Here is a 24,506-nt window from a genome sequence, read left to right as displayed (position 1 = left end):
GAAGAACCCACAGAGAGAGGACTAAATATGAGATGATCTTTCGGGGTTCCTGATTCAAGAAAGAGTCTGCAATACATTCTGAAGGACACAGCAGATAGTGAATGAACTGCCTTCGAAATTTCCTGCTGCATAGAAATGTCTGATGGATATTTATGGGCCTGTAGGCCGAAGATGGATGCCCCAACAGTACAAAAGAACTTTGGGTGACTGTCCAGGCAGCGAGATGTCTCTGTCATTTCTAGAGTTTGGAAGTTGCTTATTTCTTGTTTACTTAGGTAATATTATATCCTTTTGGAGTCTTTGATGGAGTTGAAGAATAGATAGATAGCAACATGTAAAAGAATGAAAATAGATCTATATCTATTGCCATGCACAAAATTCAAGTCCAAATGGATCAAAGATCTCAACATAAAACCAACCACACTGATCTTCACAGAAGAGAAAGTGGAAAGTATACTTGAACGCATTGTCTCAGGAGACCACTTCCTAAATATAACCTAAATATACAAAGAACTCAAAAATTTAAATTTTTATTGAAAGAAAAAATATGTAAATTGAAAAGTTAAATATTATAAACAATAGTTCCAGACTCTCTAATTTTAACAGAAAAATAATGATATAAAACTACTGAAATAGAAATGTTTAAAAACTGGAGAGATGTCTCAGAGGTTAAGAACATGAACTGATCTTCCAGAGGACCTAAGTTCAGCTCCAGACAACCACACTGCATCTCACAACAGTTTGTAATGTCAATTCCATGAAATCTGATGCTCTTTTCTGACCTCCATAGGCATCAAACACTGAGGTGGTGTATAGCTATGCATATAGGAAAAAAACAATGTATGTAAAGTAATAAAGTAAATAAAATAGTAATTCTGTCAAGTTATGAAGGCATTAAAAGTTTGTTGTTTTGGTAGTAAAAATTACAAATATAAAGATCTATATGCATACTAACTGAGTTTCAAGTGAGTCAAAATTTTAGAGAGCTGTTAATATGTCACGTGGTTTTTCAGATTGTCTAGCGAATATTCTTCCTTCTTAGTTTCATTTTTCATCTTCAGTCCTCGTGACCACACTCAGATCCTTGCATATGCTACGGGAGTTCTCCATCACTGCACTGTGCCCCACCTTTAGCACTGTGTGATTGCATCTCCCTATCTATCATGATAACTGCTTTGGTGATTGACATGTCTCATCTTGAGTTTTCTGTGATACACTGGCCTCAGACTTCAGATTCTCTTGTTTTCCAAGTAGAAAGATTGTAGGTGCCTGTCACAGCACCAGTTCAAATTTCTCTTTCATAGAGAAGTACTGGTGACTTACAGGAAGCTTTAAGCATTTTGTTTCAAGGTTCTCTGGCTCACAAAGAACACTCTGTTAAAATCTATTGGCACTGGACTTCCTCTTGATGACCCCACTCCAGTCAGTCTTTCTGTATTTATCAAGCTTGTCCAGCATGTTTGACTCACAGACTTGGCACTTTCTTTTTCAAATGGAATGAATTCTCTTTTCTAAATGCTCTTATCTCTTGCTGACTTCTTTTCCTCTATGTTCAAGTTAACAGCTCTACTTATGTCTGTTTATTTATCCTGAATTATCTTTCTTCCTGGGCCTGGAAATACAAAACTCTGGCCCTTTTAGGAGAGAGCTGACTAATACCTTATCATCCCAATAGATAACAATTAAAACTAGCAATAACTTATTTAGTCAAAGACTGTTTTTTTGCAAAAGTATGTACATTTGCAAGGCAATGTGAGCTATTGTTCATAAAATTACTAAACATCAGAACATTGGTTCAATTAAGATTTTTTTTGTTTTTATTTTGGGGGGTATGAGGTTGAGATGAGGCATGATTTTGCAGCCAAGTATGGCCTTGGACTCAGGTGGTGGTTTGGATGAGAATGTCTCATATAGGCTCATGTATTTGAAGATTTGGTTCCCAGTTGATGCCGTGTTTTGGGATGTTCAGGAAGTGAAGGGCTTTGGAAGCATATGGATAAGTAGAGTACAGGAATCAGAACTGCTACTCAGCACCATGCACATCCTGAATCAGTGGCATTTGCTATGCTTTCTTTTCTCTGCACTGCTGCACGGATCCAGGTCTGACTCTTTTGGTTTGGTTTGTTTGTTTTTAATTCCTGAGCTGTCCATTCTTCATTTTGAAGTCTCTGATCTTATAACTGGCAGAAACTTCGTAAACACTTGTTGATAAGACTGCTTTTGCTAATTTAGAGTCTATCTCTATGACTGTTTAAATCTCTGAAATGAGTCTGCTCAGTACTTTAGTTAATTGCCTTACAGAATATAATTGTACCTCTGCAACTTCAAGAAATAGAAGCTATCGATCTTCCTCCAAATCTTTACACATATCATTTACTTGATCTCTAACTTTTCCAGTATAAATAAAATATTTTTACTGTAATAAGAAAATTAACCTAGTCTGAGATGCATGAGATTCTCTCTCAAAAATGTGAAAAATGCATTATAAAATAATGCTTATACTTTAACTTGTTAAGACTACGTGCAAAAATTTTAAAAAGAAATAAAATTAAGAAAGTCAAAAGGAACTACTTTTGAAGAGATATTTTAGAAATTCAAGCCCTTTGATTAGTAACCACCCTTAGTACCAGAGATACTTCAAAGCGTTTTCTAAACATTGAATTCCCATCAGTGATGCTGCAAGCCTTAGCTCTCATCTTTCATGCTTACCATTGCGGTAACTTCAAAAGGATAAAAAGAGAATGGAAATCTCTCAAAGTAACCTTGTATTCATACTAGTAATTGTGTATTTAGCTATCATACATTCACAACCAGGTAATTGTATCATTATACTGTGTTTTAATAAATATAATAATTAACATTTAGTTATAAAAATTAGAATATTCAAGCCATTCAGAAATTAAATTCAGAGCCCAAGGGACATCTAGAAGAAAATGAAAAAGAATTAGAGAGTGTCAAACCTAGACATCTTCAAAGGAAGGAAATCATCTAAACTTGCCTTTTACTTACTGAAATGCATTCTGCATATTTTATTGTTTTCAACATCATGCTTGCTATAATCCAGCAAGTGAGTGTTCAAAGAACATAAAATCCTACAAACAAATAAAGTGAATATGAGTGAATTTATAAAAGAGGCAACAATTAGGATCAAGAGCTTGACATGCCAGTTTTGATTATGTGAGTCAGTGACGTTCCTAATGGTGTTTCAGCAGTTCATGATTTATTGGAAGAAAAAAACTATAATGTTTTAAGTTTCGTGATTCTCAAATGTTGAATTTTCATATTGTAAGGAACTTAAATCCTTATCTAAGTAATCCTAATATCATCAATCGAAATTTTGGGGGATTATCAAGACTGTAAAATTCAGTTGTAAACAGAATACGGCAGAGGAAGAAATGATAACAGTCATCACCTTTGCAGTGTTTATGACCTACCTTGGTGACACATCTAAGAAGCTGTCTCAAAACATATACTAGCAAGATCACGGAGTTATCATGAGGTCCAAGAAGTGGATGAGAGTTCTTTCTATTGTCAGTTAAGTATGTGTCTTTCTTAGTTGTTGGAGCATTACCCATTCATACAACTGGGGAACTATCTAGATCAGTCTTCATTTGAGTTTATTGAGCACAGAGGACTGATTAGACATCATGTTCAAGAACTGACCCTGGTGCACCAAGGTGAAATCTGAGATTCCACAATCTTTTGTGCCACACAGAGAATGTATGATGTACTACATATTGATGGGATCTAAACAACCTGCTTATATCATATTAATCTCCCAAAGAATGTGAGTCAAGGACGGAAAACACACTTGTCAAAGCACAAATATTTAGAAGGGTTCAGAAAGTGAATAAAAAGGAAAATCAACAAGGGAGATCCAAAAACCATCTATTGTTTATCAGGACCATTTTGCCACCAGTCTGTCTGCCAAGTAGGTCAATAAAGAAGATCACAGATGAACTGTTTTTAATATAGAAATAAAGTGAACAACTTGATCATCGATCTAATGAACAAGAGAAAGGGTATGTGAATGTGTGTTTGTCTGAGAATGTGTTTTTTTCTTTCTCTCTGTGTGTATAAGTGTATGCTTCTGTGAGTAATTGTTTTGTGTGCATGTATGTCGTGTGTGTGTGTTGAAAGTTTACTGCTGATATGTGGAATGACCAAAAATAGTAAGAGTAAACAGAAAGTGATGAAGTACTATGAATTAATATTTTTATGGTTGGAAAAATTAACTGGAATTACTTTGATTTGTAGATAAAGATAGGGACCAACTACTAATGGTAGGAAACAGTTAAGCCTATTTCTCAAGAGATTTTGAAGAACTAATTCTGACATATATCTCTCTTTATGTATATATATATATATATATATATATATATTACCTAGTTTATACTTAATACCCTGTGTCCACTGAAAATATAACTATGGAATGAATTACTTTTAGTTAATGTTGTTTATAAGCATCTTTAGTGAAGACACAATAAATGGGCTGAGTTTATTCAACAGCATCATCAATCGATGTAATCATTAGGTTTGAGATCTTAAATTCTGTGCAACAACAAAAGGAAGAGGGAAGATGTTGGCTTATGTTATAAAAAAAAGCCTGCAGGTTTCTGTGAGTTCTAAATATTCATGATAGGGGGAGACCCGAGGCAGGAGCTAGTCAAGCATTTTGGCAAAGATGTTACTTGACTCTTGTGTTATCAGCCTGAGCAAAATGTAAAGCTCTAAATTCTGATTTCCAAAGGATGATGATCCTATCTTAAACTGCCTTCTGTGTAAAAAGCATGTTCTGTGGGTCAAAACTGGGTTGAGGAGGATTAGCTCTTTAGAGGTTGGCACGTAAGGACAGAATTCATCCGTGCAGCTTAGACCAAACTTACAAAGAGAAAGCAAGCACCGATCATTGCTGCTTTGAGTGTCACATCGAGATCTGCAGGCACATGTATCCCAAAGTTGTCAGCGTTTGTGAACACGTCATTGACAAATCCGGACCAGTACTTGGAAATCTTCCCAATTGGAATCTTTTCGTCAACAGTTTGCACCTTTGAAAAGAAAAATAAGAGCTATGAGTTTTGCAGATAAAAAAGAGAACGGTGGCCGTCTCTCAGCCTGTTTCCTTCACGGTGAATTTGAGCCGCTGTATTGTTCACCACCCCAAAAAAGTAGCTCTATGGTGTTTGCGCCTGTGTATCAGCACAGGTGTGAATACTCACCTCCAGAGTGTTCAAGGATTTCAGACTGCCACAGTTTGTAGATCAATCTAGTTTGCTTTCCTTTTCGTTTTCTATGTAGATGGAGTAACTAATCAAGGCTACACAACCACAAGATGGCAGCAGGTACATCTCTTAGTTATGTAGCTAAGTATGAAGGTACCTGTGTTCAGATTTTAAACCTGAATTGGCCATCATAAAGTATGTATATGGACAATACTGTGTGTGTGTGTGTGTGTGTGTGTGTGTGTGTGTGCCACACAGAGATATTGAAAATTTCTATTTGGATGCACTCAATATTTTCTAGGTATAATTCATAAATTTTAAATATTTATTAATTCTGTAATTATTAAAGCTTTTAAACATAATGCATTGTCAAACTACGCTTTTAAGTTACATTCTGACGTTTGTCAACACATTCCCTTCTAACCAACTATAAGTATTAGAAATCACTTTGAGCTAGTGTGTAAACAGGAGAGTGGGGTGAGTCTGACATTGAAATCTATCACGCCCACTGAGTAAGGGATCCACATCTGATTCATCAAATATTTATTTCTTTATCCTGTTTATTGTGATGATACATTTATTTAATATGGACCTTCCCTTTCTCTATGGAGATAGAAAATTGAAAATAGGGAAGGTTTCTTAGGATGTAGCTATAGCATGGAAACTAAACCCTGGTGTTTTAACTCACTTCATATTATTAAGAAGTCATGTAGCCAGGAGGTGGTGGTACACACCTTTAATCCTAACACTTGGGAGGTTGAGGCATGTGAATCTCTATGAGTTAGAGGCTATCCTGGTCTACAGAGCTAGTTCCAGGACAGCCAGGGCTACACAGAGAAACCCTGTCTTGAAAAAAACAACAAAACAACAACAAAAAAATCACACCCCTTCACAATTCTGGATCTAGGACAAGTCACTTAACAAAGTCTGTTTTCTTGGTGTGTATAGGTTCCTCCAGAAGTCTGGAAAAGAGACATATACAAATAAAGAAAAGTAGATACTTTAAAACCGAATGGTTTTCTCTCATATAATGTATGTGTACAATAATCTATTAAGAGCATATGTAGTTACAGGTTGAATTTTCAATGGCTCATTTTAAAGTATTCAGTTCCAGAAATTGGAGAGTGGATTATTATACAGTCTTACAAATATAGCTTTATATAGTGACACTCTAGTGCAGGACGCTTCTGAAATGAGACCTGAATGGGGCTAAATTTCCATCAAGCAGGCCAACAGGAAAGGGCATAGGTGATTTTGATGATCAAAATGCACATATGCCCTCTGTTGCCCATGTGCTCTTAACTCCCTATGAATCAACCTCATCAAATATAGGGTTACCAAGAATTTTAACAGTCACAAAATATTGAACATATTGGGTATCTAAAAAGCACAATCTCTCTCTCTCTCTCTCTCTCTCTGTGTGTGTGTATATATATATATATATATATATATATATATATATATATATATATATATATATGTTGATGTTCAACAGCTCAGAGGCTGAAGTTAAAAATAACAAGACATTTACTGTTTTAGGTAAGGAACTACAATAGATATCTACTATATTTGGCAAATATGACAAGAATTCTAATTTTATAATTCTCATTTATATTTGTTAAAATTTCTTGCCGGGCGGTGGTGGCGCATGCCTTTAATCCCAGCACTCGGGAGGCAGAGGCAGGCGGATCTCTGAGTTCGAGGCCAGCCTGGTCTACAAGAGCTAGTTCCAGAACAGGCTCTAGAAACTACAGGGAAACCCTGTCTCGAAAAACCCAAAAAAAAAAATTTCTTTGAATTACATGTGTAGTTATCTATGACAGATAAAATGGCCAATCAGTATATTGTCATAGCATTGTTTTGGCTAAAAGTCCATGGACTTAGAATCTCTGGACTAATGTCTATTAGTTATTATTGACATGGAAACATGATTTATTAAAGTATTACACTAATATGCAGTTCTTAAAATGTATTTAAGTGATACATTATGATTTGGAGTTTTTTGTTTTTTGTTTTTCAAGACAAGGCTTCTCTGTGAAACAGTCCTGGCTGTCCTTGAACTCACTCTGTTGACCAGGTTGACCTCGAACTCACAGAGATCCACCTGCCTCTGCCTCCTAAGGTCTAGAATTAAAGGCATTTGCCACAACTGCCTATCATGATTTGGAATTTTTGCTTAATGTACATTAAGTTTTGCCTGCATGTATGTCTGGGTGAGGATACCAAATCCCTTGGAACTAAAGTTATAGACATTTGTGAACTGCCATGTAGGTGCTGGGAAATGAACACTAGTCCTTTGGAAGAACAGTTAGTGCTCTTAACCACTGAACTATCCCTCCAGCCCCATGATTTGGATGTTTTATAAATTGAATTATGTTGCAAGAAATCAGGACCTAAGTAAAACTTTCTTTGTCATTCATACCTCAAAGTCCACATCGCCAAAACAGCCACAGGTTGCACAAGGACCAACAATTTTCAAAATATCTTCCTGGTTTGCATTTTGGATAGTGAATGTGGGTTGAAAGGGGTCCCACTTTTGTGCAACATAACCAACTATAGTACCAGGAGGGGCTTGAATTTCTAGCTGTAAGAGAAAATCGTAACAAATGACATTTTCCTAAGGTTGTTGTTCATCAGTCACAGAAGAATCCCAATTTACATCTACATAGTATCTGTTATGGAATCATAACTTTTTTAGCATGGACAAACTCAATTACTACTTCTCAGTTGTATCCATAGCACAGATCCATTTTTAACCTCTTTTTACCAGTTGTTGAGTGTTCACATTTTTTATTTCTGACATTATTTCAGCATTTGAGTGTAAGCCAAGTAGAATCCTTTTGTAAGATACTTTAAAATGGGGGCAATAGGAAATGCTTCTTTAGAAGGAAACAAGATATACATATATATTCATATATATGTGACGCATATAGTCATATATGGCATATGTCATGCATATGGCATACATGTCATAGTCATGCATATGACACATATAATAAAAGCACACAAATTCACTCTTTCCCACAGTACCTTAACTCCCTATGAATCAACCTTGCCAAACATATATAAATATATGACATTTATGTATAAACATACATAAACATGTGTAATATATAGAAATAAATATTATATATTTAATATCTTAGATCTCAAAACACACATACGCACACATATATATAATCTGCTGAATAGAGGATGAAGTAATATTAGAGTACAGAGACATCATATCAAATCGAGTAGTTTTCTACATCAATAAAAATTATCGTTACAACTTTATTAACAATGACAATGACATTATATTCTAAAACAAAACAATTAAATAACATCACTCTATTGCATACTGTGGGTTGGTAAATGTAATTCTGAGGAGAATAACACCCAGGGAAGATGGCATCTAGAAAAGGTTAAGTGTCATAGCACCTCTTGGGCATTGCTACTCTTAGAGAAGATGACTGTATTTGTGTAGTGGGAACCTGTAGATATTGCAATTGCTTGCTTAATACACTAGTTCAGGAGGTCATGTCTCATTTTTACAGGAAGCATGAACTCCATTTAGCATTTAATCTAATGCTAGCTATTGTAGTTTTGGGTTACAAATGGAAAAAGTACCTCAACAAATCTTCATGTTTTCCTTATCCTAAAAGGGAAGATATAAATTCAAACAACGGTTATGTTGACTGTCTCATAGCTCCAGATGAATGTCACTTAAAGGAATAATCTTAAAAAGGAAAGATGCTTAGGGGCGGTGACCAACCTCTTGTAGGTAGCAAGGGCACCAGCAGCTGTTACACCTTAGGGGCCTGTTCACTGTAATCACCTCTCGACCCGAGTTGTCTGTGATCCTCAGGGTGCAGGCTCTCAGCGTGGAACACACATTACGATTAAAACAGATGCTCTCCTCCACTGCAAAGTAAATTCTTTGTCCCAAGCTGTTTTTGATCTCGTATTTGTTAGAAGTCTCAGTACCGAGTATCACTATCGGAAAACACATCATATGAAGGCATGCTTTGATTGGCATCACCACTTGTCAGAAGTCAAGGAGTATTAAGAGAACGTAGAGTTGCTGCAGAAATACTGAACTGATAGTCTCATCTTCATACACATCTCTTTCCATGTTCAGATGTCAGAGCAAGAGCCAAGAACAAAACTAATAACTAATTTTTATTCTAGAACTATGAACACACATGTTGTGACACCTTTCAACCAAATAACATTGTGTAAGAAAGAAATCATTGCTCAAATAATAACCTTATTGTTCTTCTGCAAGTTATTTGGACAATTTACAGTAATACTTTTTTTTACTGTATCTAAATTTTATTTTAGCATTCACAGTAGTGGTACTGGCCAACTTTTTCAATTCTGCCATATTTTGAAGTAAATAAAATCTTATAAACAGAAAACACTCAAGTAATTTGAAATTGTTAATTATCCTTACATCTATCTACTGATAAGCTGTGTGCCTATTTTATTGAGTTGATTGTGAAGGAATAAAATGATAGCATTTGTGTTGATTAAATTTTAATATGCTCTCAACTGTGATATCCCTTCTCAGAATGTTAGGAAATTTCAATGGGATATTAATTACTGCTTGTCACTTTAAGACTAATTTTATTAGAATGTGGATGTCACTGTTATGAAGGACTTACTTTTATACTTTAGTTGTGCTTAAACCAATAAGTTTAATTTTGTTTTAAAAATAGGTTAAGCAATCATTCGATCTTTCTATCCATTGTTTATAACACTTTCTTTTGAAGAGTAAAGCCTTTTCAGAAGTTTTAATAAATGCAAACTCTGATGTACTTACTCCCGAGAAGTTCCACCTGCTGATGGATGATTATCAGGTCCAGCTGCAAAGGATGATAGACAGAAAGTGAAACCATTCTGCCATAGCCCTTACTATGCAGCATGAAATCTGTCATTTTCATTAAAACATTCCAAACATTCACAATTTATAAGGCAAAGACTTAACCACAGGAATCAAAGCAAATTCTGAGAAGAAAATTATTTAACTTTTATTTTGAATCTATGAACAAACATATTTGTACTATATTTCAATTAAAGAACAAATTTGATAAGGAAGAATTTGTTACTCAAATAATCACCCTATTTTTCCTCTATGAGGCTATGTTTCACTTACAGGATGCATGGCCTGTCTTCACCAAATGTTATTGTCCAACTAATAATTTATAGAACTCTTAAAATTCCAAGTCAGATTTGCCAAGAACAAGAAAAACGACTGGTTATGCTAACTTTCTGAAAATGAGAAACATTATTTTAAGGACGTTTTAAAAATAACCTCTGAATAGTAATATTGAAGACATTTTTAAAATGTCCCCAAATTTTTTTGTGAGGAAATGAAGCCACAGGATGGGCATCCAGCTTCTTCCAGTGCCTATTTATCCACTGACTTCTTCAGATGGCACCATGCACCTCTCAAGGAGGAAATATCTGTTTAAGTTGGAAGATGACATTTTATAAATAGCTCTTATTTTTATTTTCCTTCAGGCTAGGGAAGACAGAAAATTTTCAGACACCGACAGAACGTCAACTGAAGCGGAATAAGTGTTCTGTTACCAAATACCCGCCACAGCATTTGGGCTAGGTAATTAAAAAGAAATTAAGCAAAAAAAAATGAGCAGTTTACAGATTTATTTGTTATCGTGTGTGTTTGTGTGCGTGATGTATGTTGTACATACCACAGCACCCCTACAGTAGCGAGAGGATACATTTTAGGGCTTGTTTCTTTTCTTCTACTTTGTGTGCACTCTGGAGATGCAAGTCATGTTGCCAGGCTTGCAGTAGGTGACCTTTACCCCCTGGCCATCTTGTCAGCCCATATACGACCTTTGCAAAGGAAATATGTAATATGTGATTTAGAACAGCCTCGGGTTTTGTATTTTTAGTTGAATCAGCTCATAGACCTACTAAAGCTAAATCACAAGCCTTGACTGCATTGCTGATCGCCACGTTTCTAATGCTTCATTTCTAATCCAATCAACATTATTGTCACAGTATGCCCTATTCATGCATGTAAACTCTGCAGGATTCTTTTTTTTAAAAAATTTTTTATTGTTTATTTAACTTTATTTTATGTGCATTGGTGTGAAGGTGTCAGATCCCCTGGAACTGGATTTTCAGACAGTTGTGAGCTGCCATGTGGGTGCTGGGAATTGAACCCAGGTCCTTGAGAAGAGCAGTCAGTGCTCTTAACCACTGAGCCATCTCTCCATTCCCCCGCAGGATTCTTTAAGCCAAGGTATTTTTTTCATCAACTTTGGTATTGCTTGTAATTCTACAACTCCAGAAAACTTGAAGCTGTACTCGCTCTTTCGTTATCCTTGTATATCCTGAGGTGAGAGAAACATTTCCTCTTGTTTTACTGATAATGAAAAAGTACAATGTAACCTCTTTTTTAAAATTGCAAATATTTTTTATAGATGTCATTTCATGACTTGAAGTTTTCTAAAATTATATTAACAATCATGGTAAAGCATTTTGACGTGGAGTGAGATTTTGAGTGTATCACATAACTTTTGCTTTCTTGCAGAAAATGGAGATTTCCTTTGTTGGGAAAAAATGGGGAAAGACCTTCAGAAAGTTTGTGGCTATTAGCTCTGAGAAGAATCAAATTAGGACTGAAACACTAAGATTAGGGATAAGATGTCTGAGTTTATGATCTTTGAATATTGGTGTCATGGATCCAACTCTAGTCTTAAATTTTGAAGCCATAGAGATCTACTATAGAATGAAAAGGGAGACTGTATCTCTAATTCCCAGATGTTAACTGAGTGATGCACATGAAGTATTTGTTGAACTATAGATTTTAGTATATTGTCTTATTGGATCATTAAGAATAAATGAAAATGTGTATTGGATGGACATTCCAAGAAGTTAGGGAACCGGCTCTAGTAACACAGCATGTGGCTAGCCACCAGTCCTACTTCACTGTCATGGCTAACCAAACTTTAGGGACAAAGGAAGCAATTCCACAGTGACACCTTAACTTATAACACCACTGCTCCCTGTTTTCCTCGCTCTCATCTTTGTCATCCTGTGTAATAAGAAGTGAACTAATCTCTTTCTGTGGGCACGCATCCTTCCTTTGACAATGCTGATCTGGTTATTATACTTTCCTTTGAATAGTCCTGAGCCACTAATAAACTGTCCTAAATGGACCCTTTCCATTGTCTCCTGCTGGCTGATGTACTAGGAATCAGTAGAAATTTTAAACAGATTAAAATATACTCCAGATACCAGGACAAATAAAGTGGTTTTAAAATAATGAGTCAATGAAACATGACAGTTTTTAATATTATAACTTAAAATTAAAATTTAAAATTAAAGATTACAAGTATTTATTTCATTGAATGAATTTAAAAATGAATAGAATGTTTGTGTGTGATTTTACCCTTTTGTTGATAACTGAACAAATTTTAATATTTATACTACGACACTAGAAGAATAAATATTAGTCATTACTGTCAATGTGTAGATCTATCTAGAAAGTATCTACTAGTTTCTCAGATCCTACTATATATACATATATTTAGTTTCAAATTGTTTAACACAATGTTCTTGAGAGTTAGATGGAAGACTTTATTCACAAATCATATAATAATAGTTTAAATAAACTTTTAGTTTTTAATATAGAAAGGTTTTTCTTATATTTTCCTGGTTTATTTCTTGAATTATGCAGTATTTCCAAATATTCATAGTTTTAACTAATTTGTATGTCTTTCAGTTGAAAGTTATCACATGCAAAGTTGTTTAGCAGACATTCTTATACAGACTTAAGTGAAATACACAGATCCTTCACTTCTATGTGCTAGCACCTTAGATACAGACAGGCACTCTGCACTCTATCAAAGTAGATATATAAGCACCAGTCCAACCACAAGCCCTTTGATCTACAAGCTTTTTCTGCCTTTAAAATATGCTGGTGAAATGGTACCACAAAGCCTGCAGAAATAACCAACCAATATCTGATTTGACTTAAGGCCTAGCCCATGAGCTGAACCACACCAGACACTGCCTAGGTAACCAACAACTTGAGACTAGATATCCCGGGGATCTATACTCCTAGATCAGTTCCTTACTCAGTCATCATCAGAGAAACTTCCTCCTGCAACAGATGGGAACAAATACAGAAGAGACTCACAAACAAACATTATGTAGAATGAGAGATCTTGGAACACTCAACCCTGAATGGTCTCCATCAAATCCCTCTCCTCAGGGCTCAGGAAACCCTACTGAAGATGAGGTAGAAAGAGTTTAAGAGCAAGAGGAGATGACACCAAGAAACCAAGGCCTTCTAAATCAACATCCTCAAAACCATATGAACTCACAGAGACCGAGGCAGCACACACAGTATCTGCACCAGATGGTGCCCCAGGGCTGAAAGGAGAACTAGACACATGCCCCTTCCCTAACCCAGAAGCTATCTCCAACTGATAGTCACTTGCAAATGAAAATCTGGTTTCTCCAATGGAGTATCACTGGGAAAACAAACTATTCTTAGGGTAGGCTGCATGCCCAGCAATAGATGGCCAACAGAAAATGAACTCAATAGCATCTTTGAAGGTTCCTTGACTCACATTGTAATGTCAGGACTTTCCCTTTTTAAAAAGTTATATATTTTTAGTTTTTATTATATATGTGTGTGTGTGTGTGTGTTTTGTTTTCCTTCTCCCCTTTTAACACAACAAATTTTTATATGCAAATTATGGCTTACAAAGTGTTATAAACTTATTCAGTGTTTTTCTGGGATTCCCAAATGTGTGAACGAGTGGGTTTATGTTTCCTGTGCCTTCCCTAGAGCTCTTTCCCTTCTGTCTGTTTTGTCCAGTTCCAATGTGGTAGGGATTTTTAATCTCATTATGTATTATATCATACTGTATTATAATTATATTGCTGTCCCTAGGAAGCCTGTTTATTTTCTAATGAAAGGCAGAAAAGGAGCGGATCTGGAAGAGAGGGAAGGTGGGGTAAGACCTGGAGAAGAAGAGGATGGGGAAAATGGAATCAAGATATAGGATGTAAAGAAAAAGCGTATTTTCAATAAAAGGAAAAAGAGCACACACAAAGTTATTTAACAGGCATTCTCCTACAGACTTACATGAAATACTTTTCAAATCCCCACATATCTTTTTATATGTACAGAGCTTAAAGTGAACCCATATTCTTTTAGTACAAAATGAGTAAGTCATTTCCTTTAGGAAAAAAATGTTGACAATTTATGGCACATTTTGTTTTCTGAAAAAAATATTGGCAGAGGTATGTTTTTAGAAAATGCACTGCATTTGAAACTGAAGCTCCTGAGTTCTTCTGCCTGTTTATTGAAGGTTAGAACATGTATTCACGTCAAGCATCTGGCCACGGTATGTCATCTTTCATGGGTGGAAGAAGAATATGCGATGACCATATGTGATCATCAAACCTCAGCCCTCTGGCGCTGGTATATCACTTTTATATTTGGCAAAAACCTTGCCTGACAACACTCCCAAACAGCTTGCAGCAGTTAATCAACTCTAGCCAGCTCTTCCAGCTGATCCTTTCTGCAGATGGAAGATGGAAGATGGTAGGTTAGCTTTTCCTGCTCCTTTCTGTAGCTCCCTGAGCTCGCCAGTCTCTGTAGAACATTTGTCTGCCAGTGGGTTTCTGGGGACGGCATCTGCAATTCTAAACATTTTCCCAGGAACATATGCTGCATGCAGCTTAAACCCTATCAGGCATAGCAGAAATCTCTTGTTCCTTAAGGGAATTAACACAGAGATTTGATTTTGATAAAAGAGATAGACTTTATGTTTGAAGGAATGCCAAACAAGGGAGCGTGGTAGCAGATGTACTGACATCGCAATATTAGTGTTAGAGTCTTTCTTATCTTGTGTAGGGTGATGTGTTAAAACAACAATAATACATTCACATATGAACAACAATTTCTATTTATGTGTCTCATGACAAAGTTTTATAAGACTTGAAGTGCCTCAGCTCGAACCGCAACAGTACCTAATGGTGTGATATCATTCAAACAGGTTGGCCTGGAGACTCAGGAACATCGGAAGAGAGTAATGTGGCCTTGGTCAATTGTTTTCCCTTGGATTTTCACATCGCTTTTGAGAGCAGCTGAAAAGTCTCAACTCCTTGCCGAAGTCTCCACGACTGCCTTCTCCCTTAAAGATGTGTGTTTTCCTGGCTTTCATGCCTTGCTTTGTACTTTTTAATCAACGTTTTTTGTTTGATCATTAACTAATAAAATGTTTGAGTGATGGGGGTAGGTTTTGTGCTTCTTATGTACCTTGAATTTCCAAGTGCTCAATACATGTCTAATTAATAGCCATAGGTGGCCTAGTCTAATAATTCCTTGAGAATGCCTCCACACCTTGAGCAATGAACAGAAAGTAGACAAACATGCGAAACGGCAAAGTCAAAGCTCTAGTCTCATTACTCTGTCAAGTAAATAAGGATAGGTGGCAATAGTGTCGAAGAAAATCCCATCTACATAACAGATATAAAGTCACTACTTTATAACTTTATGATTTATAATGCGTTCTGCATTCCATTAAACTATTGGTTGAACAACAAGAAACTGAGTTTGAATTGCCTTTAAAGGGAACACAAGAGTAGAAATGGAAAGGCATGCAAACCTGGCTTAAATATTCTAGACCAGGGGGGAGACTGGCTGTTGGCAGGAAACGACTTGGCTGAGGGTCATCAGGCTGCTGCCTTGCTTGTTTCCTGGGATGGGAAGCAGCTGCCCAACAGTGTTGATCTGGGTCTGTAGATCCTGGAAGAAAACCAGGCAGTCTCCCAGCCTTTTGATTCGGGGAATCTGCAAGAGATGAATATCTTTATGTGTGCTAAAATTTAGGTTGCTTTTGCTTGTAAGTAATCTTCTGCCTCCCTCCCTCCCTCCCTCCCTCCCTCCCTCCCCTCCTTCTTTCCCTCCCTCCCTCCCTCCCTCCCTCCCTCCCTCCCTCCCTCCCTCCCTCCCTCCCTCCCTCCCTCCCTCCTTTCCTCCCTTTCTTTTCTCTTTTTGATTTAGATTGAGGTTGCTCCTTGATTGATGCCTCTCTCATGTTAGTGCACTTTGCTTTGTTTTCATTACTCCATTCCACCACCCCTTGACTTCTCAGCCAGAGAAAAAGGAACATAGAAGACTGTTGGTAGTTGTGAGAGTAAGTTAAATGACTTGACTTAAATAATTGGAGATACATTGCATGTATAAATATGTTTGTGTATAAGTGCAAGGTAACACCTGTTAGCCTGTACTCATAGCCTAGACTTGAATTTTTTTCCTCAAAGTTTTCATTACCATTTATTTATTTATTTATTTATTTATTTGTTTGTTTGTTTGTTTGTTTGTAGACAGGGTTTCTCTATAGCTTTGGAGCCTATTCTACAACTTGCTCTATAGACCAGGTTGGCCGTGAACTCAAAGAGATCCATCTGTTTCAGCTTCCCAAGTGCTGGGATTAAAGTCAGAGTTTCCTTTCTTTGAATATTATGGGGCTGCCTTGTACTTTATGAAGTTACTCTGCCCAATTTAATAGTCATAGTATTGTAGCCCAGTTTAATTGAATGACTCTCGTATTTCAGCCTTCAACAGAACCACCTGGAGTGGGGACCTATCAAAATAGGTGTTGGGCCTCTCTCCAGCTATTGATTCAGAGATTGGGGTGGAAGGTTTGCAAAGTTGCATTTTGATGAGGTCTTAGGTAAAGCTAATAGTCCTAATAGTATGAGGATGTCCTCTGAAAACCCACTGTTAAACTGAGTAAGCTTAAAGAAGCTCATGATTTATCTGTGAGTGTTTTAGTATAATCATATAAAGGTCACTTTGTTAGGTCACTGCTATCACTATTACTGCTGAGTCCATTTGCTTCTATTTCAGCCATCTCACATTGGACTCTGTGAGTTTCTTATTTATTGTGTATTAGTCTATGTGATGTTATGCATCCGCCCCAGACAGGAGAATCTTTATTTAAAATTCTAAACGATAGCTTTCTACTGGTTTCCCTATTTCATTCTCATAAATGTCATTGTGTTATTTCCCTCATTAGATGCTAAGTTTTTTTCCCATAGACACTGGTGTTCATGATTCTCATCCTCATAGAGTGTCAAGGTTCTTTTTTTTAAAGAAAAATATGTGAATAAATTTGAGTTGTTTTTCAGTGTTGTGTTGCATTATCTTAGCTGTTGATTCACAAGAAAGTGAATGGCCAAGTTTTCTTTTTAAAACTGTAGTAGGGTTCATCATGAAAGCAAGCACAGTTAAGTATCACATTGTTTAACAACATTAACATTTTCTGAGAATATATCAATCATTAGGTAATTTCCTTGATGTGTGAAGGTCATGGAGTATGTTTTAACATAGTGAAGGGAACCCTGATGGCTCTTTGTCTTGGAGAGGGGTGGAGTGGGGGTATGGGTGGAGGAGAGGGGAGGGAAGGGGGAGGAGGAGGGAAGGAGATGGAAATCTTTAATAAAAAAAAAGAAACAAAGGAAAAAAAAAGTTAAGTCTCTAATATTATTGAGTAGCAACATTTTATGTACCATGCTCTTTGTGGTCCATCATGGACAGACTGAAATGTTGTTAAGTAACATGCACATGAATGAGACGAAGGAATTGGTTCTGGATTGATACAAAGAAGAAATTTATAGCAGTTGCATAAAATTTCAGTGATTGCTGTCATTGAGCATATAGTAAAACTGGGGTGCTGTATAAATACTTAATATAAATTATAAAGGTTTTATTTTGACAATGATACCCAGTTTTATAAAAAATTTCTTGTTGTTTGAGGTATTTTTCTGTATCTTGTAATCACACAGTTTAAAAATGCACTAGGCTCCTTTCTAAGGTAATAAGCTTATCTTATCATTAAGAAAACCCAAGTGGGAGCAGGGATGAAGGAACACAGACAAATGGCCCTTTGGACAGAGGAATAAATTGATTCTAGTAATGACAAGCTTGTTAAGCTTGTGCATACCGGAAGTGTTAATGAGGGGCAATTGCCAGATGACTCATTTATTTATTTACCCCTAAGGTTGTAGGAACTGGCTGGGTTTATATTAATATTGATGTGGGTTACTTAGTTTGCATTTGTCCGTGGCATTTGACATCCCTACAGGGCTTGCTTGAGAATTAAACAAACGAAGAAACTTGTCCTTTGGCCCCTCTATAGTAGAACTTGTAGGTGATGAGGCTGCAGTTGCTTTTCGCCAAGGATCCAGAACTGTTCTGACCTCAGGAGCAGACACAAAGGAAGAGGGTAGCTGCTCTTATTCTTAGGAAAAGACCCTGCAAGGGAACTCCAGGGGGCACCCCCAAAAACCAGGAAGACTATGTTAAACTGTCTTAAAATCAAAGCGGAGCTATTGATGACAAGAGCAAGGGCTGGAAAACTGAATTCAACAAACACCTTGTCCAGCATTAGTGCCAATATCAACTGTCATCATCGCTTTGCAGAAAACGAAACCAACAGCAAACTACTGACAAAATAATGATCTAGAAAACACTAGGTCACAAACAAAATGCATGTTAGTAGCGCATGTGGGCATGGAGATGTGTGGTTATGGGCCAGAAAGCGAGCACCGTCAGCTGCTGGAAGCATTCCATCTCTTACTCTTGGTGATGGTCTCATGAGTTTCTCTTTGTTAAAACAACAATAACAACAACAACAACATACCCCCCTTTTTTGGTCCTTATTGTGAACATGCAAAATTCCACAATAAAAGCATGTTTAATTAACAACAAAAGTTACTAGAATATTGCATTATCTCTTACTGTCATTTTCTTTTTTTTAAAAAAAGATTGGTCAGTGACTTCAAGTTTATCTTGTAAACTCTGCTGCTTCCACACACCACAGTAGGTTATTAAATGCCTGGACAGGGGCTGCAGGTCTCTGGCCTGGGCTCCCAGGTGTCTGACCCTACAGCAGGCTCAGAGGATGCCTTTCCTTGTCTTTGTTTTTACCACGTGAAGAGGTTTCAAATGATACACATTTCTTTGGCTCTATGGCATCGAGCTCATGCTTCCTTGGACTTGTCTATGAAATGTCCCGTTAACCCTGAGTCTCTCAGAAGATGCTACTGGACAATACAGTTTCATAGGCCAAAGACCACTATGGAGTTATGGTCATAGCTTTAAACATTTTTGAAAAACATGCCCTCATACATTTTTTTTGAGTAAAAATTAGATTTTCTCAAACAAGATTTTCTGTTTAAAAAATATCTTCCTGTCTCTTTGATTTTATAAAAAAATGTTTTATCCAAACCGTGGGCTAAATGTTTTCAATTGGCCAGAGGGATGTTTGTTTTTGTCTTAAACTTTGTCTCTAGGTTTAGTGCTGCTTTTTCATTAACGAACATCACATCTTTTTGGCAGATTAATCATAATCTTGCTTTCCGGTCACATTTTCTTCAAAGACCCGGACCACCAGATGAATAGAAATCTCCTTTGAATTGGTATCGGGCTTTGAATTTCTATCTACTCTTTTAAAAATGTATAACTAAACCATAAATAATTTACACACTCTGCAACTCTTTCCTTCCAGGCCGCTCCGTCGCTGCTCTTAATTTATACAACGAGAGGTGTTTGGCCGGTGATAGTCTCAGTCTTCAATAATGTTTGTCGCGGTTTGTGTTTATTTGTCGTCCGCATAGAGACTGTTCTGCACACATGCGTTACAAGTCACGATTTTTCTCTTTCTGATGAAGTTTCTCATCTGTTTACAAGCTTTCTCAGGGATTCCCAGACCCACATTAAATAAGAATGAAAAATATAAAGACTACTTAATTTGTTTAATAGATGCCAGTGATGTGTTCACGAAGGAAACAAGAATGGACTCACATTATTTGGATTGAGTCATCTATACAAATAATTTAGGGGAGGTTACACTTGTGACTAGTTTTAAATACTTCCCTAAGTTTTACAAATCAAACTTACTCATTCTGAAACTTTTCCTTATAGAGCTTAATGGTGCTTTGTTTTGATAATTGAATACAAGTGGATTAAAATTTTATTTTTAGAAATAACTTACTGTGATTGTATATTATTAGCCCTGATAAAACCTTATCTCTCACCTTTTGAAATCTGTCCCAATTAAAACACATATTTCAATAGTTTTAAGGTTCTAAGTGAATTGCACCCTTTTCTCCTAATGTCCCTAATAGATCTTTATGCTTAATTGGATATTTTGATCATTTTGATTGATTTTTTATGCTGAATTTACTACCAGAGTATTTTAAAAATATTTTAAGTTTATAAAGCACAGATGTTTAGTTCTGCTGCATCAAGTTAAGGCTTCACTGATGTTCTATTCTTCACTGGGCTGAGTGCCTCGTGGTTTTGAACAACAAATGAGCACTTATGAATGTTTGGATAACATTTTTTAGATGTTGTGGAATCCTTCCTTCAGATTCATTTAGACTTAGAATTCCATCCCATTTCTATGTTTAAATTAAACCTCCTTACTCTCAAAGTTGCTTTACAGCTTTTCTTATTAAATTGCTAGGTTTGCGTTTACAGCAACAAAAACACATTTCACAGCCAGACTTTTTACATTCTTTTGGCTAAAAGTATGGGGTGTGTGTTTTCAGTTAGGACAAAGTAAACCTTCAAGTAATTCAAATTCCAGTGTTCAAGAGCAATAAATAACAGCTTTTTAAAGTACCAACCAGACCGGTTATAATGCTCCAATATCCATGCACTTGTCGTTATAACATATACGAGGCCAAATTTAGACGCTGGCTATGTTCACCCTTACCTTTAGAGGCCATGGCAGTCTGAGTACCCTTCAAAGGCAGGCAGCTGGAAAGTCTTTTCCTGTTTCAACACGGAGAGAACAGAAGGAATAACGCTCCCGCACTTGCTGTCCGTTTCATGTCAGCTTACAGACAACAGAGGCACAGCGCCTCGTTGGTTCTAGAGTGTTTGATTTTATCTGTTCGGACAACAGGAGGAGATGAAGCCATCACCCTAGGTAAAAGACCTACTTGGAAGAAGCCATATAGCTTGGTAGCTAAAAGAGTTACTTAGATAGCAAAGAGAAAAGAAAGCACAGCATTTATATCGTCGTGCAGTCACCTAGGTGTGTGATGTGTTCTGGAGTCAGATGTGGTCTGTTACATTCTCAGAGTCAGAGGCTGTGTAAGTCATCCTATACCCTGGAAGGCTGTCATAGATGGAAATACAATTCCTGATCTGTTCAAACGTTAGAGCCACATTTTTCCTCATTTTGTCATGTAATTTTTGTCTGACCCATACTCCACAAAACAAACAAGAAACCAGAAGAGGATAGATCCCCAAGCTCTTATGCACGTAAATAATTCTTCATTTTTAGTTGTGAATGAAATGTGATCAATCACGGGGACTGGGAAACACAAAATTTTAGGACATTGATGGAGCTAAGCAAAGCCTACAGACACTTGACTCATCGGGTACTGAAAATGAAGATTCAAGAGTCAGCTTGTGGTTGTGAGCGCAGCATCCTAGGAGGACGTGGGACTTTGTTCACCTTGTCAGCCTCAGTGCTATAGCACTGGATATGTTAGGGCACCATCTGCTCTAAGTCATACAGTTGCCTCAGAAGGTATAGCGACAAAAAAAAAAAAAAATAAAGTTTAATAGGGTCCATATTACAAGCATAGATTTTCTTACTTGATAGGCTACTTTTTGTTGTTTTATTTGGCTTGTTAAGTCTGAGCCTGAATCTAATTATCTTATTTAAGCTGTTCCACAGAAAAGCTTTATTTGTACATTTTTTTAAAAATCAAACTTCATAAATTTTATTGGCATTTGCAAAAAAAGTTAATATAAAGAAATTAATTTACACTATCTGACAAAGTGTTTTAAATTGTGATCATAACTGAACAGTCATTTAGACTATTTTAAAGAGTATCAACTTTGAAATGAAAAGAAACCCAGGATTAAATATTTGACCTGTAGAGGGCACACCGTCCCTGCAATTGCATACGGTCACGTGACCAACAACTGAGCTCTTTATACCATGCTTGGCAACCTGACATTTCTACCTGCTCAAATGTGGTATGGCTCTTTGCAGTGTGCCCTGCCTATTTCTTTTCTTGTGCATTCTCTCTTCGTGGCCAGTCACGGGTCCAATCTTGTTTGTTTCTTTTCAGATTCCCCTCCCTTGCCTCAGCGCTCCCTTCTATGCTCTTTTTGGATTCATATTCGTCCTCAAGGAGATGCACTGGCCTCTCTTTTGTGAAATTCAGTTGTTTCAAATATGCCAATGGTTCAAAGTGTCCTAATAATCAACAACTGTTGCTTTGGGCTTTGCAGCTAGTCTCCTTCTGGAGGAATTGCTGCCCAAATTTCACCTTCAATGCCTACCAGTTTTAAGAGTGCTGTATTCATAGTAGAACCAAGGTCCCCATGATAGTTCAAGATGGCCACACCCTCCACCAGGGGCAGTGGCTTCTCTTGCTATGGTGATGTGTTTTCTCATTCTCAATTTTGATTCTTTTAAGCAGAGCTATTACAAGATGACCATGTCTAACAAAAACAGCAATGGCAACAACAACAACAACAAAAAAACCCACAATAATAACGAAGAAATACTGCCAGATAGGAAAATCAAATAATGAGCTGGCAGGAAAACAAGCAACAAAACAACAATGAAGCAAAATTATGTCCTCAAGTGGACATCTGATGACAACCTTTTATTTACCATGCTATGCATAACTGCATATGGATATGACTAAAATAAGACTCGTTATGGGAACAAAAACATACATAAGTGTAGTGGGCACCTGTTTTCTATCAGTTAAAATGAGGACCCATGCAAATTCTATTACCTAGCAACCAGCTATTCTTCCTCTCAAACCCCATAAAAGGAAGTTCTAAACAATAACTGGGCCCCTACATACCCTCACTTATGTGGCCTGCTGTCAATCTTTAGATTTATTCATTTTATTGATTTGATTATTGTGTGTGTGTGTGTGTGTGTACTATGGCATAATAAAGGTCAAAGGACAACTTGTGGGAGTTGGTGACAAGCACCTTAATCTCCCAAGAGATGAAACCGTCAGCATCTCCTCAGCAGTACCTGAGTCGTGCATTTCTACTCATAAATCTAATCTTTAATTTTTTTCCATGTGGGCAATTACATTATGGAACCAAACAGGATATAAAAAAGTAAATAAAAATAAATAAATAAGTTAAAGGAAAAACAGATATGGGGAAATATCATTGTTGGTTTTTTCCCAGAATTGTAAGGTACAGAGCTATCCATGAATTTTGAAAAAATTTAAAAAAACAACCTTTTCATGTAAACCGATGTTTCTTATCATTAACACTACTATTCATTTACACAGTTGTGAATAAACATCACACCTGAGTGCATTTATTTACTATTTACTCAAACCTGCTCTTTTGACACAGCATTTTGTTAATGTATGCATTTAGAAACACTCATTAACATCACTGTGTTCATGGAATCATGAAGAATACAGACATCTAATGACATGGCCCCACCATGGGGAATGTGTACCTTAATGCACTATCACAACAGAATTCAATAATCTACTTATTTCTGACAATTAAAAGTCAATTTCTACCTTCTGAAAATAAAATGACACTACTCCTTCCCCTTCTGAAAAACCATTTAATTAGTATCAATGATGTGTCTTCAAATGAGATGGACAATTAATTGTTTCACACTCAGACGTTAAATTCCACCCTCCCCCTTTTCTGTTACTTTCCAACAGGAGAGTAAAAGCTATTGCAATATTCATTTGTGAGTAATGAGAATAGTAAATTGTATCACGCTTCTTTGCTGACAGTAAGAAATGTTTCAATCTGTTTTCTTTCTAATGGAAAAACAAACGATAACAATTCAAAGGACCAGAAAGAAAAGAACCCTAGGCATTCAGCAGAATAGATCTGATGTGGTTCTTCACCCCATTTACCTAGAGTTCACATTGACTTGGATGAAGTAAAAAAAGATTGAATTGGAAGACCTGTGCTCAGTGTCTTAGTTTGTCCATGTGGATAAATCATCTCCTGCCAGTAGATTGCAAATCCCACAGAAGAAGCAGACATTTACCTGGCTTATTGCTCTTTACATTGTCTCAGTCTTGTACATTTACATCAGCAAGACTCAGGTGCGATGCTGTTTGAACATAAATCTGTCTGCATGGCCTTGTTCTAATACTCCCTGCTATGCACAATGAAAATTTTATCATCTCTGATGCTATTCTGAGTGTCTAAAAGGAAAGAGAGCATTTTGAGACCTCTGGTTTATATAAAATTTTTGAGAGAGA

At 36.6% G+C, this 24,506-nt stretch overlaps 1 protein-coding gene across 2 annotated transcripts; it reads right to left on the bottom strand.

Annotated features, from left to right (window-relative positions):
- Positions 1–3,053: 3,053 nt before the first annotated feature.
- Plscr5 (phospholipid scramblase family member 5) lies at positions 3,054–20,999 on the bottom strand. 2 transcript variants are annotated; one of them, XM_038323982.1, is made up of 7 exons: positions 20,987–20,999; positions 15,866–16,050; positions 10,027–10,069; positions 8,977–9,197; positions 7,645–7,806; positions 4,887–5,048; positions 3,054–3,092 (listed from the first exon to the last, which is right to left on the bottom strand). In XM_038323982.1, exons 1-7 carry the CDS (start codon positions 20,997–20,999, stop codon positions 3,054–3,056), a joined length of 825 nt encoding a protein of 274 aa, XP_038179910.1. The 2 variants fall into 2 exon arrangements, with proteins under 2 accessions (XP_038179910.1, XP_038179911.1); XM_038323983.1 differs by having other exon boundaries at positions 15,902–16,050.
- Positions 21,000–24,506: the final 3,507 nt, after the last annotated feature.

The sequence above is a fragment of the Arvicola amphibius genome, chromosome 3 (assembly GCF_903992535.2).
Source record: "Arvicola amphibius chromosome 3, mArvAmp1.2, whole genome shotgun sequence".
NCBI lineage: Eukaryota > Metazoa > Chordata > Mammalia > Rodentia > Cricetidae > Arvicola > Arvicola amphibius.
This window is presented reverse-complemented; position numbering and strand designations above follow the sequence as displayed.

Coding starts and splice junctions, on each gene's coding strand:
- Plscr5 (XM_038323982.1), bottom strand. Junction 9,198..10,026: donor GCAGGTGGAACTTCTCGGGA/GTAAGTACATCA, acceptor GTTTTCCGATAG/TGATACTCGGTACTGAGACT. Junction 7,807..8,976: donor GCCCTTGCTACCTACAAGAG/GTTGGTCACCGC, acceptor TTTCTCTTACAG/CTAGAAATTCAAGCCCCTCC.